Raw genomic sequence first — 16,553 nt, 5'->3', positions numbered from 1 at the left:
ATGTGTGGTTTGAAATGCGATACGGCGCTTTAAAAAAAGTCACTGGTGAAGACAGACAAATGACATCTTGAGTTGACGACTCATATTTTAAACCTAAAAGAGTAACAACATCCTTCGAATGGAAGCAGAGTTTCCTGATCCATCCCTTAGATTGTGGGCATTGAAAAACATAACTAAGCAGGAATGAGTCGCCTAGTTTACTTAAAATCACTCTGAAGTGCAAACACAAAACCATTGCGTGTGGCACATCCTCTCGGTTAACCTAAAACAAATCGCAGCATATCTGTGGTTATCATTGAGGTCAGTCATTTTTGACAGTTATTTGCCTGACCATAAGAGCCGGACTGTAAGATGTTTGCTATTTGATATCAGTGTGGTCGATGGGTAGATTCCTGGCCTGACATAAGAGAAGTTACGATGTTACGTGGCCTTTTAACAAGCGCCATGGCAACAATGTGCCCTTCTGAGAACGAGGCGGATGCAAGGCATGCTGCTATTTCAGACCACATGATCAGAGAGTTTCTCATGATCAAAGTGGAAACATCTTGTTGAAGTTGCATTGACACCTCCTACTCCAAAACAAGAAATTAGTGCTCAACTCATATTGTTTTTCAGCTGTAGATGCTAAAACTAGGTAATATAGATATCAGGGTTTCTGCAGGTTTTTAAGTCCAAGTAAACAATTTTAAGCAATAAATTGAAGGGAACAAACAACAAACACATTTTTTCCCAGCAATCGTCTCATCTTGATTTAAGAATGTTTAAGATATTCATATTTGCAGAGCATGCAACATTTAATGCCATGACGTTTTTGAATTTGAAACTTGAAATTTTGAATTTCATTTTGACCTTTCTGCACCTATTTAAGACCCTAATGCTGAATGCAGTTTCAAGCTATATTTTCCAATTCAGAGACGTCGGCTTCTCTGAAATGTCTTATGTGCGCACAGTACGTGCGTGTAAAAATATACAGAAGAAAGTCTAATACTGTGAGGTCAGTTTATGCCACCTATAATTTTCTGGTGTCGTATTTATAGGATTGTAGAGCATCTGTGTGGCCGAGAGCCTGAGGATTCCTACAGCGTATCAGCTTTCTACTCAGAATATATTTATCATCAGGCCAGATGATGTCAGAATGGTTACATAGTAACTTAGGTGATGGTCATCAGTCACTGATTCACTGAAACATTTATGATCAGTCAGCGCTGCAGTTTGAAAATGATTGAACTAATGCATTGCAGAAATATACATATCTTTTCATGTTTCATCATTTTTGTGCTAAAATGCCTTCTGACAGGTCATTGCATCATTAATTGAAATATATAAGACACACTCCACAAAATTATTATTGGAGTAAATTTTACAAGAAAATACTATGTCAGTTTTTAAACATTTCTGAGAAATATATTTAGTCAAATAAAAATAAAACTATGTAACCACATGTTCAGGAATGAGAAGGACCAAATGCCCAGCTGATAAAAATATGGTATAAGAACATTTTGCTAAAGTTTCCATTAAGTTATGAAAACATTATTTCTGAATGTTCTCTGAAGGTTCAAAATTTCCATTTTATCATTTTGTAAACATTACGGGAACGTAACTTTTGAATGTTCTCTGAACAGTCTGAAACAAGCAGTACCATTTAAAAAAAGTTTGAACAACACAAATGTTCTATTAACGTTAGTGGAAGAAATATCGATCATAACTTTGAGAGAACCATGCCAGGATGTTAAGGAAGTTGTGAGAACGTTCCCTACTAGCTGAGTGTAGGCTAAGAATATGCCCAAAAAGAATCAACCACATAGTCTATTAGTCAACCATTATTCCAAATATTGGGGCACTGATCTGTACATCTCAACTGAGAGAAAAGAACAAGTGCACACTGTAATAATTAATAATTAGCTTGCATTTTTGGATAAATGTGCTATGATCAAAATTAAATTAAATTTGAGCTATAGACCCAACTTCCAGATCAATACATCATTAAGGTGATGATACACAGGAAACATGTGTATCAGGTGAGACACATGGTCTACAGAATCCAGATCTAAAGTATGCCCTGTGGTTTGCCCATTCTCAGTGGGAAAGTGCCCAAGCAACATTGCTCAAAAAAGTTGCCCCTTGTATCATCACTTTTATGTCACATTTGAAGCGATCTTGCTCTTTTTCTCTTAGTTACAGCATGAAATAAACATGAATGAACATCAGAAGGTATGTTGAAATATAAAGTAGGCCTACTAAACTTACTGACATAGATCTCAAATCTCTCGTGTAATCGCCCAATCAGTGTTTCAACAGGGGTGAGACGTCCATGAAACAACTCATGAACAACGTCACCTGACCTCACATTTACCTCAGAAAAGCTATTCAGTTCAATAGCTCATTAGTTGGCTAGAAATGAGAAATTTATGCGTAGATGAGCATATCGGTGAAATCATAAATACATGCACTATATTATATGTGGATTATATTTTGACATTAACTGTTATCTAATGTCACCTTTTCTCATTTCTTCCCACAGAGGTGAAGCCAGAGGGTAAGTGACATCATTAGCTTGGATCGACTGTTTCCAAATTACAAGACCTTTAAGTACTGGGGAAAAAAAAGAATTATGAATACAGTAGGTTTCTTTAGTTTAACATTGTTCTTTCATCTGCAGAAGTTCCAGAAGAGGATGGTAATAAATCTGAATGGCTGTGAAAATCCTTTAGCAACTTCCTTGCATTATTTACACCACATACTAACTAAATAAACGAGTCACTTAGAATTTCTTCAAGAGTTCTAAGTTGGTGTGCATGAAAGGACTCTATGATGTAATGTGCAATAATTCCTGTATTTACATTGAGGTGTATGTAAATATAATTGGCCTCCCCCATTATGAAAATGAATATTACATTCATTTTCATTATGAAAATGAATGTAATATTAAAATGAATGTCTTCACAAAGGTGAGAAGAGGAAAGAATTGTTGTCTCCTTCCTTGTGCATGAAGCTCAGAATTCCCAGAATGTCCTTCATTGTTTAAGAAAACATTTTCTGTTTTATGCTTGAATTAATATATGTTTTAAATATTTGCAAGGAATATTTAAAATGGAAACAGGGTGTGCTTCTTGATGACACCACGAGCTGTTATTTACAGAACCCCTGTCTGTGAATTTCCGAGTCTGTCTGCATGTGTGTGCGTATTTTGTATTTATATAACATACCTGTTCCATGCTTGCAGAACGAACCGAGCTGACAGGACTCTTTGTGGAAAAGCCAGAAAGTGTGGTAGCCATCACAGGTATAAAAACACACACACATTATTAAAGCTCAAATATCATTACAGGATGAATGTTGTGTTAAGATAATGTTTTTTTGTTTTTTTTTACACAGGTAAAGATGTAACATTTGTGGTTAAGGTGGACTCCACCAACCTCACACGTAAACCCACCATGAAGTGGTTGAAGGGGAAGTGGATGGACCTAGGCAGCAAAGCGGGAAAACACATCCAGTTAAAAGAGACCTATGACAGAAACACTAAGGTTAGAGGGAAGTGTGTTGTCACATATAATATTGATACTCCATATAATGTAAAAAATATTAATCATAACAGGATTTCTTAACTCATATGAATGTTTGGTGCATTGAATGGAAGCCTGGTTCCACCATGGGATGAAAAAAAAACATGTAATTGATGTTTCACAATTCAGACTTTTTACTCAGAATTGCAAGACTTTAAGTGAGGCAAGATATTAACATTCTGAGAAGAAAAGTCAGAATTGTGAGATATAAATGTACAATTGCAAGAACAAAGTCTGAATTGTGAGAGAAAAAGCGCAAATACCTTTTTTATTCTTTGGAAGAAAGGAAAATGCAGAATTGCAGGAGGTAGCATTGAATTAAGAGAAAAAAGTCAGAATTGCGATATGTAAGCACAGAATGGTAAGATCAAAGTCAGAATGGAAAAGTCAGAATTCTGAGTTTATATATTGCAATTCTGATTTTTTTTCTCCCAATTCTAAGTTTACATGCTGCAATTCTGCAGAATTTGGAAAAAATAGAATTGTGAGAACTTTTTTTTTTTTTAATCCCATGGTGGAAACGGGCTTCCGTCATATGGATCTTTGATTTTAGTAGAGCGTTTGTATAAGTCAAACTGTAATGTTGAGGGTATTCATTTTATCATCAGAAATCTTCTAAATTCTTTAAATAATTATATTAGTACTATATTGAATGGCCTTTTTTTCTACAAAATTGAATATAGATTCTCTTTACACTGAGTTGATCAGTTTAAATTAATTTGTGATAATGTATTTTATTACACATCATCCTTAAATGTGGCGCATTTCTTTCCCTCTTTCACTCAGATATACACATACGAGATGAAGATCGTCAAGGTGGTCCCAGGAGACGCAGGTGGATACAGATGTGAAGTGTCTGCTAAAGACAAATGTGACAGCTGCACCTTTGAGATCACTGTGGAGGGTTAGCGTGTCTTTTTCAACAAAAATAACACTAACACACCATCTTAGTAGAAATCTGTAAATGACTGTTCTATATTTTATTTTTATTCCTTTTCTGTAGCTGCTGAACGAGATGAGCCAGCAGATATTTTGTCTGCCTTCAAAAGAGCGTGAGTTTGAGAAGACAGACAGACAGACAGACAGACATGAGCGAATATATTTCTCACAAGTATGCAGCCACATATTTAGGATTGAACAGGACTAAATGCAAAAATCGAGCAACTGAACCAACCATTAAAAACACATATCGGTTAACTGTTAATCTAAATATCGGGGTGTTCATTTGCGAAAAGAACAATTTTTGAGTCATGATGACTTTTGAAAATTGGGTGTACAATTGTGATTTCACACAATATACATTCTCGATTTGTCAATGTGGGTATTGATATATGTATTTTCACTGAGAAGAGACTTGAGTCTGCCCAAGCTGCTATAAAGTCCAGATCTGTGGCGTGTTGTAGTGATGTTTGTCCTTCTGTAAGTTTCCCCCATCTCCACATTGGGTTCTTGGTCACCAGTCTAACCAAAGCCCTTCTCCATCGATTGCTCAGTTTGGCCAGGAGGCCAGCAGGAGTCCTGGTTGTTTCAAACGTCTTCCGTTAAGGATTATGGAGCCCACATGCTTCTGTGAACCTTCAGGGCAGCAAAACATTTTTTGTAGACTTCCCCAGACCTGTGTCTTAACACAGTGCTGTCTCTCAGCTCTGCAGGCCATTCCTTTGATCTCATGGCGTGTTTTTTGCTCTGATATGCATTTTCAACTGTTGGACCTTTTATTATGGTGACCAGGAGAGCTCAATGCACTGCAACTTAAGAAAACATCTTCATCAGCTTGATATGCTGCAAATACTCGCAACACAACCAAATACAGAAAAGCAAGTAACACAGACCACAACAGAAATATTTCTAGGGGACTTCAACAACCATTACGAAAATGAACCATGGTTTTATTATGGTAAATGTGTTGTAACCTTTTTTTGGCATATTGATTACCATTTGTATAAATACCATGGTTAAACTCTGGTTAGTGAAGCAAAACCATGGTTAATTTGTGGTTACCATGGTTTAACTATTGTAACTGTTGTATTTTTTTATTTTTATTATTATTATAAAACAATGGTTCATTTTCATAGGGGAAATTGTGAAAATTAGCTAGCCATCTTACATAACTTAAAAAAAAAAAAAAGGCTAAGAAATAGTATGGTCAAGATGTTAAAATAAACAAAAATCTTACCTTTCAGAGCAAACATTGATAGCATTGCAATGCCCTTAAAAATTCTGTTGTGGTCTGTGCATACCTGCAGCGAGTTTCTGTATTTGATTGTGTTGTGAGTATTTGCAGCACATGTGTTGTCAAAATGATGAAGATGTTTTCTTAATTTGTTGGTATTTTTTCCTTGGCAGCACGCTGAGCTCTCTCGGACACTGTATTTTATAGACGGGTGTGTGCCTTTCCAAATCATGTCCAACCAAATGAATGTGCCTCAGGTTAACTCCAATCGAAGTGTAGAAACATCTCAAAGATGATCCAATGAAACTGGAATGTGCCTGAGCTAAATTGCAAGTGTCACAGAAAAGGATACGAATACTAATACAATGTAATTATTTCCAAAGTTTTCAGAAATCTGATTTTGCTTTGTCATTATGGTGTATGAAGTGTAGACTGATGTGGGGGAAAAGTAAATTAGAGCAGTTTAATATAAGGCTGCAGCATAAAATGTGAGAAAAAAAAAAGGGGGTATGAATACTTTCACAAGGCACTGTATATATATATATATTTAACTCAAGAATTATTGAATTATTTTAACAATTTAATTTTCAAAACATTTCACACAATACATGTATGCACACACATATACATTACATATGTATTTTATATGTCTTATGACGTGTTCATTTGTGCACCTAAATTAAATGGGGAAAAAATTATTTTCTGAGCTAACTGAATTTATTTTTGAGTTAAGTGAACACACACACATGTATTGTGTTTTGTGAATTCAACATGTGCTCTTGTACAGAGATGCTGGGGAGGACGAGGGTGATCTGGACTTCAGTGCTCTTCTCAAAGCAGCTAAAAAGTAAGTGTCCTCCCTATCCATTAAAACCACACTCCATCTCCTCTAGCAGATTACTCTTATTTATCACATCACTCACTTTCACAGGAAAAAGAAGCCGGAGCCTGAGGTAGAGACCGATGTTTGGGAGCTTCTGAAGAGCGCTCATCCCAGCGAGTACGAGAAGATCGCGTTTCAGTACGGCATCACTGACCTGCGTGGCATGTTGAAACGACTCAAGAAGATGAAAGTTGTGGAGCCCAAAGCCAGCGAGGGTACGAGAAAGAGAGATCAGTCAAAACTCGTCTCTGATCTTCTGTTTGTGACTGTGTGTTTGTGTGTGGGATGTTTCCGCAGCGTTCCTGAGACGACTGGAGTCGGCGTACTCCGTTAACAAGGGAAAGAAGATCGTCCTGTCTGTGGAGGTGGCCGACCCTAATGCTGAGGTCAAATGGCTCAAGAACGGCCAAGAGATCAAAACCTCTGCCAAGTGAGAATCTAGAAAATACACACCAATACATTGAGGTTCAAAGACACATTCATGAGAAAAGCACTTTAACTTGCTTATTTGGAGAAAACGTTACTAAGATTAGGATGATCCATATTTTTCATATTTTGAACTTTAAATGTGTTAAAAGTGTGTCATGCACCAAAAAAATGGCAAAAGTAACAATATTTTCCAACTACACAAAATCCCACGAAGGCAATGAGAAGTGTGGAGACCCAAACTTATTTTATGGCCTCTGTCAGTTTCTGTCATGCTTAATAATGTAAGGAAGCGTCGCATGTTTCCGTCATTTAACTGTCTCTGTGCTTGTCAGATACATCATGGAGTCCAATGGAAACATTCGAACCCTCACAATTAACAAATGCAGTCTCGCAGATGATGCGGCGTATGAATGTGTAATCGGGACTGATAAATGCTTCACGGAAGTATTTGTTAAAGGTGTGTGGACCATTTATTCTCATCGAATTCATCTGACCTGGAGAGTTGCAGTGCTTTTGACATTTTTTTTAAATGACTTTTACCGATGCATAAGAAGCAGTTTGCAGCTCTACAAACTAATGTTGAAACAAACTGTAAAACTATGAGCTCCTCTAGCATCCTGGAGACACTATTATAGTCCAACGTATATAATGTACACTACCAGTCAAGAGTTTTTGAACAGTAAGATTTCAACAACAACAACAAAACATTTATCATGTGGTATAATTTATTAACACTTTCTTAATCTAGTACAATGTTTAAAATCCCCTTCTTAAATTGCATTGCAGAGCCACCGGTCACCATCACTAAACTGCTGGATGATTACCAGGTCGTGGTTGGAGAAAGAGTGGAGTTTGAGATTGAAGTCTCTGAGGAGGGGGCACACGTCATTTGGTAAACAAACTACAAACAGGCAATAGTTTACATCATCAAGATACCAATAATGCTCATGCTCATCACAGAATGCTTAAAAACAATGCTTACAGATACTCACTTCACTATTGTACAGCAATACAATCATCCTTTAGTTTTTTCTTTCTTTTTTCAGCATCATTACTCCAGTCTTCAGTGTCACATGATCCTTTAGAAATTATATGCTGATTAGATGCACTGTAAAAAGTGATAAGTTGACTTAACTTAAAAAAATTGAGGTAATTGAAGTAAATAATAATAATAATTAAAAAAAGTTAAGTGAACTTGACAATTCACTTAAATTATTTACTTAATTTTAAGGCAACGGGTTTCCTAAATTTTTTTAAGTTAAGTCAACTTATCACTTTTTACAGTGTGCTTAATTAGAATAACAATATACAAATACGTGACACTGAAGACTGGATTAATGATGCTGAAAATTCAGCTTTGATCACAGGAATAAATTACATTTTATATTATATCCAAGTAAAAAAAAAAAAAAAAAAACAGTTCCATTTATGTAGTATTACATTTTACATCGTAATACTATTTTTACAATATTGCTGTATTTATTTTGATTAAATAAATGCAGCCTTGTGAGCATAAGACACTTCTTTCAAAAACAAAAAACACTTTTATTTATCCCAAAATTTTGACCGGTAGTATATCTATTGCCATGAATGTGTGTGTAATTGTAGGATGTTTGAGGATCAGGAGTTGACACGAGATGACAAAAGTTCCAAGTATCGTTTTAAAAAGGATGGGAAACGCCACTGGCTTATTATTCAAGAGGCGACCGTAGAGGACAGTGGGATGTACTTTGTTTACACCAACGGAGGCCATTCGAAGGGAGAGCTCATCGTTGAAGGTAAAATCTGATCTCTACTTACAGGACCCTCACCAGTGGTTTTGCAGACTAAAGTTGAAAATCTTCAATGGTTATTTCTTGTCTTTGTCAAACTCAACCCCAGAGAAGGAACTGGAGGTGCTGCAAAGTATCGCAGATCTTACCGTCAAATCGGCAGAGCAGGCTATGTTCAAGTGTGAGGTCTCTGACGAGAAAGTCACAGGGAAATGGTTTAAGGATGGCGTGGAAGTTCAGGCCAGTGACCGTATCAAGATTTCCCACATCGGCAGGTCAGCAGTCAGACACATGCGCACATGTTTACTTGGCTCAGATGTATTTGTACAGGTTTGAAATATGTGTGCGTGTGACTCCAGGATTCATCGTTTAACCATTGATGACGTCAAGCCCGGGGATGCTGGAGATTACACGTTTGTCCCAGAAGGTTATGCGCTCTCACTGTCTGCTAAACTCAACTTCCTGGGTGAGAAGGAAACTCTATAGTGAGCAAAACTATCTCAGATTTGTTATGACCATACATAATCAGATCATTCTTTTTCTTCCAGAAATCAAGATCGACTACGTTCCCAGACAAGGTAGAACAAAGACAATCCCTAAGCCAGACCTTTTCATTTCTTATCCCGACATACTAGTTTGAAAATATAAATGCTAACTGACCAGACTAGAATTAACATAGAAGCTAAGTTTATGAAAACGGCCCCAGGTTGCTCTCTGAATCCCTTACCACACTTGATTGTATGCACTTACTTTTTCTTGCTCCTTTAAGATCCTCCTAAGATCCATTTGGATGTGGCCGGTAACATGGTTTCTCAGAACACCATCATTGTTGTTGCTGGTAACAAGCTGCGTCTGGATGTGGAGATCACAGGAGAACCCGCTCCCACCGTCTGCTGGATGAAGGGAGACAAGGTACACATACAAAATGATGACAATTAATCAAGAGTGATCATTTAAATAATTTTTAATTAAATGTTTTAATTATGTCATTTTATTTTAAATATTTGAAGTGGCCTGGTGGGTAATACACACGCTCCCCAAATAGGAATGCACTGTTATCTCTAACAGGATTCTTATCGTTTACTAAAACTATTCAAACTTTTTTGTTTATTGAAATCACGATTAACATTAACATTAAATGAAAAACCTGAAATAAAATAAAATTGGAAATGTTGCTTTGGCAACTAACTGAAGTGAACATTTAAGCACTAAAATTATTAACTGGACATAAATAAAAACTAAAACTGAACTAAACTAAGACTATGACGCTAAAATAAAAGCAAATTAAATAGTAATATTTTTTTTTAAAAAGCAATACTTTTATAAAGTAACTAAGAACAAACAAACAAGAATAAATTAATAGAAATGACAAAACCACACAGCAAAATAACTAAAAGATTTAATAAAATACAAATTATATAAAACTAACAATTCAAAATAATAATAAAACTATATAGTATATAAACAATACTAATGTAACACTCATCTGTACATGCTTCAAATTACTTAACAACTTCATTTAGAGTGGAAAACTGCTTTTAATTTTATTTATTTATTTTACAACTGCAGTTATAATCAAATGTAGGCCTTCTATGAACTATTGGAATAAATAAATTATACATGCTTATAGCCAGGATTTTACATTGAAAATAAACACAAATATAACATAAAGAAAAATATGTGTGCATGCCATGGATAAAGAACTGAGTGAACATTTTATTTTATTTGTGTTAAACAATGTTTTGTGTATTTTTGATCATGTAAATGCAGCTTTAGTAAGCAGAAGAGACTTCAAAAACATCTAAAACCCTAAGCTTTTGAATGCTAGTGTATTTATGTGAAATTAATAAATCTTACTTTGACTTTTTTAATGTTACTGGTATTGGGGGCAGTAGTGGCCTAAAGGTTAGAGAGTCGGACTTATAACCTGAAGGTTGCGGGTTTGAGTCTCAGGTCCGGCGGCAATTGTTGGTAGGGGGAGTGAATAACCAGCGCTCTCTTCCATCTTCTATACCATGACTGAGCTGAGACCCTTGAGCAAGGCACCAAACCCCCAACTGCTCTCTGGGTGCCACAGCAATATGGCTGCCCACTGCTCTGGGTGTGTGTGTGCACTTGGATGGGTTAAATGCAGAGCACAGATTCCGAGTATGGGTCATCCTACATGTCACTTCACTTTCACTTTGTCTGATATTTATTGGCTGACCATATAACTAAAATTGCAGTATTTGTTATATATATTCTGTCTGTAATGTATTAAAAAAAATAGTCTATTTAATAGTGTTTGCTAAATAAATAAATAAAAAGGCTGTCCCTGTGTGTCACAGCAAGTGACAGATGCAGAGGGACGTGTGCGTGTGGAAAACAGGAAAGACCTCAGCTGTTTCGTCATTGAAGGAGCAGAGCGAGAAGACGAGGGCAACTACACCATCACTGTTACCAACCCTGCAGGAGAGGACAAAGCCAACCTATTCATCAAAATCGTAGGTGCGTTTATAGCACTGCCTCTTTCTTCCTGTGATTCTGACCAGAAACTAAACCAAATTTCAGTTTCCAAAGTAATGTCAACAAAAGTAGTTCTGCTAGCTACAAACCCAACACCAACCTCTAATAACTCAATTACTGATGGTGTGAACACACTTTAGGGTCTAAATGCACATTTAGATTTACATTTATGCATTGGCCAAATGCTTTTATCCAAAGTGACTTACATTGCATTCAAGGCAAACATATTATCAGCTCATGCAATTCCTGGGAATCGAACCCATGCAGTCTGAAGTCCCTGCTGTATTGCAGATGTTCCTGATCCTCCCGAGAACGTGAAGTGTACCGGAGTAGGAGAAGACTGTGCCACTATTGTCTGGGTGCCTCCAAAATTTGATGGAGGAGCACCTTTAAAAGGTAACACACACTTGTTAGAGGTAACATGACACTCACACACCTGTAAATACTAGGGATGCACCGGCGTATCTGCCAATAATCGGTATCGGCCGATAAAAGCTATTATCTGCATTATTGGCAGATAATATTGACAGGTTATTGGCAGATATTTAAAAACAGCCGATGATCAGGGCCTGTCAATCAAACGCAGGCAGAAAGGTCTGTCAGACAGCAACTTCAATGATGTTTCTTGTGTTGAATTTAGGGCTGTACAAGTTAAAAGCACAATAGCACAGTAAAGCAGTGCCGTAAACACAGCTTCTATTTAACCCCATAAATCATCCGTAGTTCAAGCCAAGGTTGCCAGGTCCGTGGTTTTCCCTTCATAAAACATTATCTGTAATGCACCTCCAATCCAATAATCACTTGTTGGATTTGTGTATCTTATCACAAAATTCAAACAATAAATGCCATTTTGACGCTCTTAAATGTGGCGAGACAGATCGCTATAGAGTTCGGAGTGCGAGTCTCTTCCTCTTTAATACAAGTTATAGCACAAAATAGACATGAATGAACATCAGAAGGTATGTGGAAAAGATACAGTACAACTTATCAAAATGTATCATGTCTCATATAATCACTCAATTAAAACACTAGAGGGAGCTTATTTGAGTATATCTATAATAAATAGCATTGAATATAATAGTGTTGTTGTTCATTTTAACCTCTAATGTACCAAATGAGAGGGTTCCCTGACCTGATAGTTTGCACTGCAGCATTAGCTGGGAGCCTTTTTTTTTTTGTCTTGAGAAAACCAAACTATCGACAGATATTGTTCTGAATAATCGTATTGGCTGAAAATGTTCATATTGGTGCATCTCTACTAAATACCTGTTACAGGTAATTTGAATAATTTGAATAATAATAAATGCAAGCACAGTATTTGACACAATTAGAAGTCAACAAATCATCATAACAGGAATCTGTTTTGCTTCTGTTTCTTAGGCTATCTGATGGAGAGGAAGAAGAAAGGATCATCAAGATGGACGAAACTTAACTTTGACATCTATGAGGACACAACATACGAGGCCAAGCGCATGATTGAAGGCATTCTGTATGAGATAAGAGTTTTCGCAGTCAATGGAATCGGAATCTCGGCTCCCAGCCTCAACTCTAAACCATTCATGCCAATCGGTGAGAAGGTTGTGCGATTGCTTTGTTATGAATTTTTGATGTCTCTTGCTTTAACTCTTGATTTCTCTCTCTCAGCCCCCACCAGCGAGCCCACAAAGCTGATCGTTGATGATGTAACAGACACTACCTGCTCACTCAAGTGGTTGGCTCCTGAGAGGATTGGAGCTGGAGGGCTGGATGGATACATCATTGAATTCTGCAAGGAAGGAGGTGAGTCATCCGCTGGAATCATTCTGGGCCTAAACCAAACACTACATATTGAAAGCATAGCGAATTGTGCACTTGGGCAAACTTCCTCCAAGAGTGCTGTCAGGCTATATGTGGATAAATAATGCAAGATAAATAAAAGGGGTGATATAGCTCATGAAAAATAACTTATTTTGTTTTATTCTGTGTCCAAGGCAACATTTGTCACTTTTAATTTAAAGTACTAAAATAATTGAAACTAAAACCAAAAATGAATAAAAACTACACAGACATTTTTTTTTTTTAATTATAAATAATACTATTAAAACTATTATAGAATGTCAATGTTACTAAAATGACTCGGTTTTGATTATACATCACGCATGTATTGATATTTATGTGTTTTGCTCCAAAATGGTTTAAAAGGTTATTTGAATTTTAAATTTAAATATGATTTAAATTGAAATCTGAAGCCATTATTTGAATTTGCTAGCAGTCGTTTGCAAGTAAATTCAAAATGTTTAATGCTATAAGTAAAATAATAAAAACCTAGTCAATGTTTTATTTAAATGAACACTTAATTTAGTACTAAATGTCATTTTTAATTATATGCAACAATATAACAATATCTAGTTTTAAATAGCAATAATTATGTATGTGTGTGTACCGTATATATACATATATAAACACACACTCAGCTAAAACACTAAAATGCCACATAAGTACTTCTGTGTACATTTTTGAGTCATAATGTGAACTAATCATTGAATCAGATTTTTGAATCAGCTCATTTAAATAAAAAAATAAAAAATAAAATTATAACTTACTGTACCCACTTTTCCTACTGAATTTCAAATGGGAGTGTTTAACACTCGCATTAATCTCATAACAATCGCAAGCTAAATCTTTGCAAATATATGGTGAGTATTCAATATATCATCCAGCTCAATTATATGCCCTTGTTCTTTTTTTAATAAATTAATAATACAATTATTTATTTATTTATTTGAAATAATTAAATATGTAATCTTATTTCGTAAATGTTTTTGTTTTTATATTATTTATTTTAATTACTATTATTGCATTTAATTATTATAAATATGTAATTATAAATAGTATTTAAATTTTGGTTTTAATTATTATTAATGATCCTTTTTATATTTCTTTCGCTGTCTCTGCATGTCAGAAACGGAGTGGCATCCTGCTAACACGGATCTGATTGATCGCCAGAGTTACACAGTGAGGAACCTTCCCACTGGAGAGAAGATGAATTTCCGCGTGGTTGCGGTGAATATAGCAGGCCGCAGCCCTCCTGCACTCCTCGGCCAACCCGTCACCGTCAGAGAGATTATGGGTGAGGAGAAAACAAGACTGATGAAAAATAAGGTTCGTCTCTAGCAAACCAGTTCTTTCACAGTGATGTTCTCCTCTCATTTCAGAGCATCCTAAGATCCGTCTGCCTCGTGAACTCAGAACCAAGTACATCAAGAAAGTCGGAGAGAAAATCAACCTTGTCATCCCCTTCCAGGTGTGTATGTTAAATGCATATGAGCCACATCCATGATCACTTCACAAATGAACAACTGCATGTGTTTTTTCAGGGTAAGCCTCGTCCTGTTGCCACATGGCTGAAGGACGGCCAGCCGGTGGATGAAAAGAAAGTGGGCATCAGGAACTCAAACGTCGACTCCATCCTTTTCATTCGTTCCGCTGAGAGAGAGCACTCTGGAAAATACACACTTACCCTGCAAATTGAAAACATGGAAGACTCAGTCACCATAGACATCCGAATTGTAGGTAAGACAAAACAGGTTTTAAAGATGTGTCAATACTGTTTGACTCATCTTGCATTTTTTATTTATGAATATCATTAAAAATAGAGGTCCACCAATAAGTATTTTCATTAGCTGATGCTGATTTTGGTATGTAGAGAGCATAGTGATATGAAATGCAATTTAATAATAACTAATAATAAATAAAATAAAAAAAAATTCCAAAATATTTACAGTTGTTTTACAAAGCTCATTTAATTTTTTTTTTTAAGTACAGAATGAATATACTAAATTAGCAGTTCCCAAACTTTATTATCATTTGAACCCTTTAATTACTCCCGAAATTTTAAGATAACATTTCAATAATTAAATAACACTCTTGCAGGTTATTTTGAATGTTTTTATTTAACATGAATGAATAATTTTTATTTTTTTAATTATTATTTTATTTTATTATTATTTTAATTATTGTTTATTAGGTTTATTTAATGTTATTTAAATATAAATCCTTTTCAAAATGATTTATTTTAATTTTACATTTTGTTTAATTATTATTTGTTTAATTATTTATGTAAATATAAAAATTATTTTACATATTTGATTTAATTATTATTCATTTATTTGTGGGAATATAAATCATTTAAAATGATTTAATTTTACATTTTTAAGATGTAATTATTCAATCTTAAAATTATTTATTTAATCATTTATGATTAATAATTAGCTTTCATCAATTCCCAAACCCTCCAGTTCCCTCACGAATCCCAGTTTTGGGAAACTTAAATTGACTGCCCTAAAATCTCCCTGTCTTATCGCTCACATGCTGACCCCTGATTTACTCCAGAGACGTTCATCAAGTTCATCTGTCACTCCGACTCTCTTGCTAGATAAACCCGGCCCGCCGACTCAAGTGCGAGTGACTGATGTCTGGGGTTTCAACGCAGCGTTGGAGTGGAAACCACCCAAAGATGACGGCAACTGTGAGATCACTGGGTACACGATCCAGAAAGCAGACAAGAAAACCAAGGTGAGAGATCTGATCTCCATTTATCCACCAAAACACTCATTAAAGGGATTGTTCACCCAAAAATAAGTCCGTTATCATTTACTCAAATCTTTCTCTGACTTCAGTGTAACTTCAGACTAGTAATATAATCATATGGCCTCCCGTTTTGGTGATTTATCATCTTTTTTTGACCATCTTTTTTGGTGTTTGGAACAACATGATGGTGAATAAATGATGACAGAACTTTTATTTTTGGGTGAACGTTATCCATCACTTCCTCATGTGTAACGCTCTCACCCGTAGGAGTGGTTTACGGTGTATGAGCACAATCGCCGCACCAACTGCACCGTCTCTGACCTGGTCATCGGAAACGAGTACATGTTCCTCGTCTACAGCGAGAACCTCTGCGGACTCAGTGAAGAACCCTGCATGAGCAAGAACACCGCCATCGTTGCCAAGACCGGTCAGTGTACATGTCGGGAAAATGCCACAACAAAAATCAAACTTAGTTGTTTGACTGCACTGTGAAAAGCATTAAGAGCAGCTAAACTATGGTTACTGTTGTTTACAAGCTAACTATTTAGAGCTGCAAGAATCAATGAAAAAATCCAATTGTGATTCTTCTCATAAAAAAATTGGACACAATTTTTAAAATACATAATAAAAATTATATGTGTATATATACAGTATATATA

The 16,553-nt window shown here is 35.8% G+C and overlaps 1 protein-coding gene across 1 annotated transcript in view; it reads left to right on the top strand.

The window, feature by feature from the left end:
- Nucleotides 1–16,553, top strand: part of mybpc2b (myosin binding protein Cb) — a 28,096-nt gene that overhangs the window by 6,386 nt on the left and 5,157 nt on the right. The window contains exons 2-26 of the mRNA XM_058766169.1: nucleotides 2,522–2,536; nucleotides 2,660–2,677; nucleotides 3,224–3,283; nucleotides 3,376–3,524; nucleotides 4,350–4,467; nucleotides 4,567–4,615; nucleotides 6,524–6,583; nucleotides 6,668–6,834; nucleotides 6,917–7,049; nucleotides 7,381–7,505; nucleotides 7,835–7,940; nucleotides 8,657–8,826; nucleotides 8,930–9,095; nucleotides 9,180–9,286; nucleotides 9,369–9,398; nucleotides 9,590–9,732; nucleotides 11,148–11,307; nucleotides 11,617–11,721; nucleotides 12,706–12,894; nucleotides 12,970–13,104; nucleotides 14,267–14,434; nucleotides 14,520–14,608; nucleotides 14,682–14,877; nucleotides 15,740–15,879; nucleotides 16,162–16,321. Of these exons, the coding sequence (XP_058622152.1) occupies nucleotides 2,522–2,536; nucleotides 2,660–2,677; nucleotides 3,224–3,283; nucleotides 3,376–3,524; nucleotides 4,350–4,467; nucleotides 4,567–4,615; nucleotides 6,524–6,583; nucleotides 6,668–6,834; nucleotides 6,917–7,049; nucleotides 7,381–7,505; nucleotides 7,835–7,940; nucleotides 8,657–8,826; nucleotides 8,930–9,095; nucleotides 9,180–9,286; nucleotides 9,369–9,398; nucleotides 9,590–9,732; nucleotides 11,148–11,307; nucleotides 11,617–11,721; nucleotides 12,706–12,894; nucleotides 12,970–13,104; nucleotides 14,267–14,434; nucleotides 14,520–14,608; nucleotides 14,682–14,877; nucleotides 15,740–15,879; nucleotides 16,162–16,321 (2,958 nt within the window). The remainder of the gene's footprint in view (nucleotides 1–2,521; nucleotides 2,537–2,659; nucleotides 2,678–3,223; nucleotides 3,284–3,375; nucleotides 3,525–4,349; nucleotides 4,468–4,566; nucleotides 4,616–6,523; nucleotides 6,584–6,667; nucleotides 6,835–6,916; nucleotides 7,050–7,380; nucleotides 7,506–7,834; nucleotides 7,941–8,656; nucleotides 8,827–8,929; nucleotides 9,096–9,179; nucleotides 9,287–9,368; nucleotides 9,399–9,589; nucleotides 9,733–11,147; nucleotides 11,308–11,616; nucleotides 11,722–12,705; nucleotides 12,895–12,969; nucleotides 13,105–14,266; nucleotides 14,435–14,519; nucleotides 14,609–14,681; nucleotides 14,878–15,739; nucleotides 15,880–16,161; nucleotides 16,322–16,553) is intronic.

This window comes from Onychostoma macrolepis, chromosome 24 (genome assembly GCF_012432095.1).
Source record: "Onychostoma macrolepis isolate SWU-2019 chromosome 24, ASM1243209v1, whole genome shotgun sequence".
Taxonomy (NCBI): Eukaryota; Metazoa; Chordata; class Actinopteri; order Cypriniformes; family Cyprinidae; genus Onychostoma; species Onychostoma macrolepis.
Note: the sequence above shows the minus strand (reverse complement) of the source record. Positions and strands in the feature narration are given on the sequence as shown.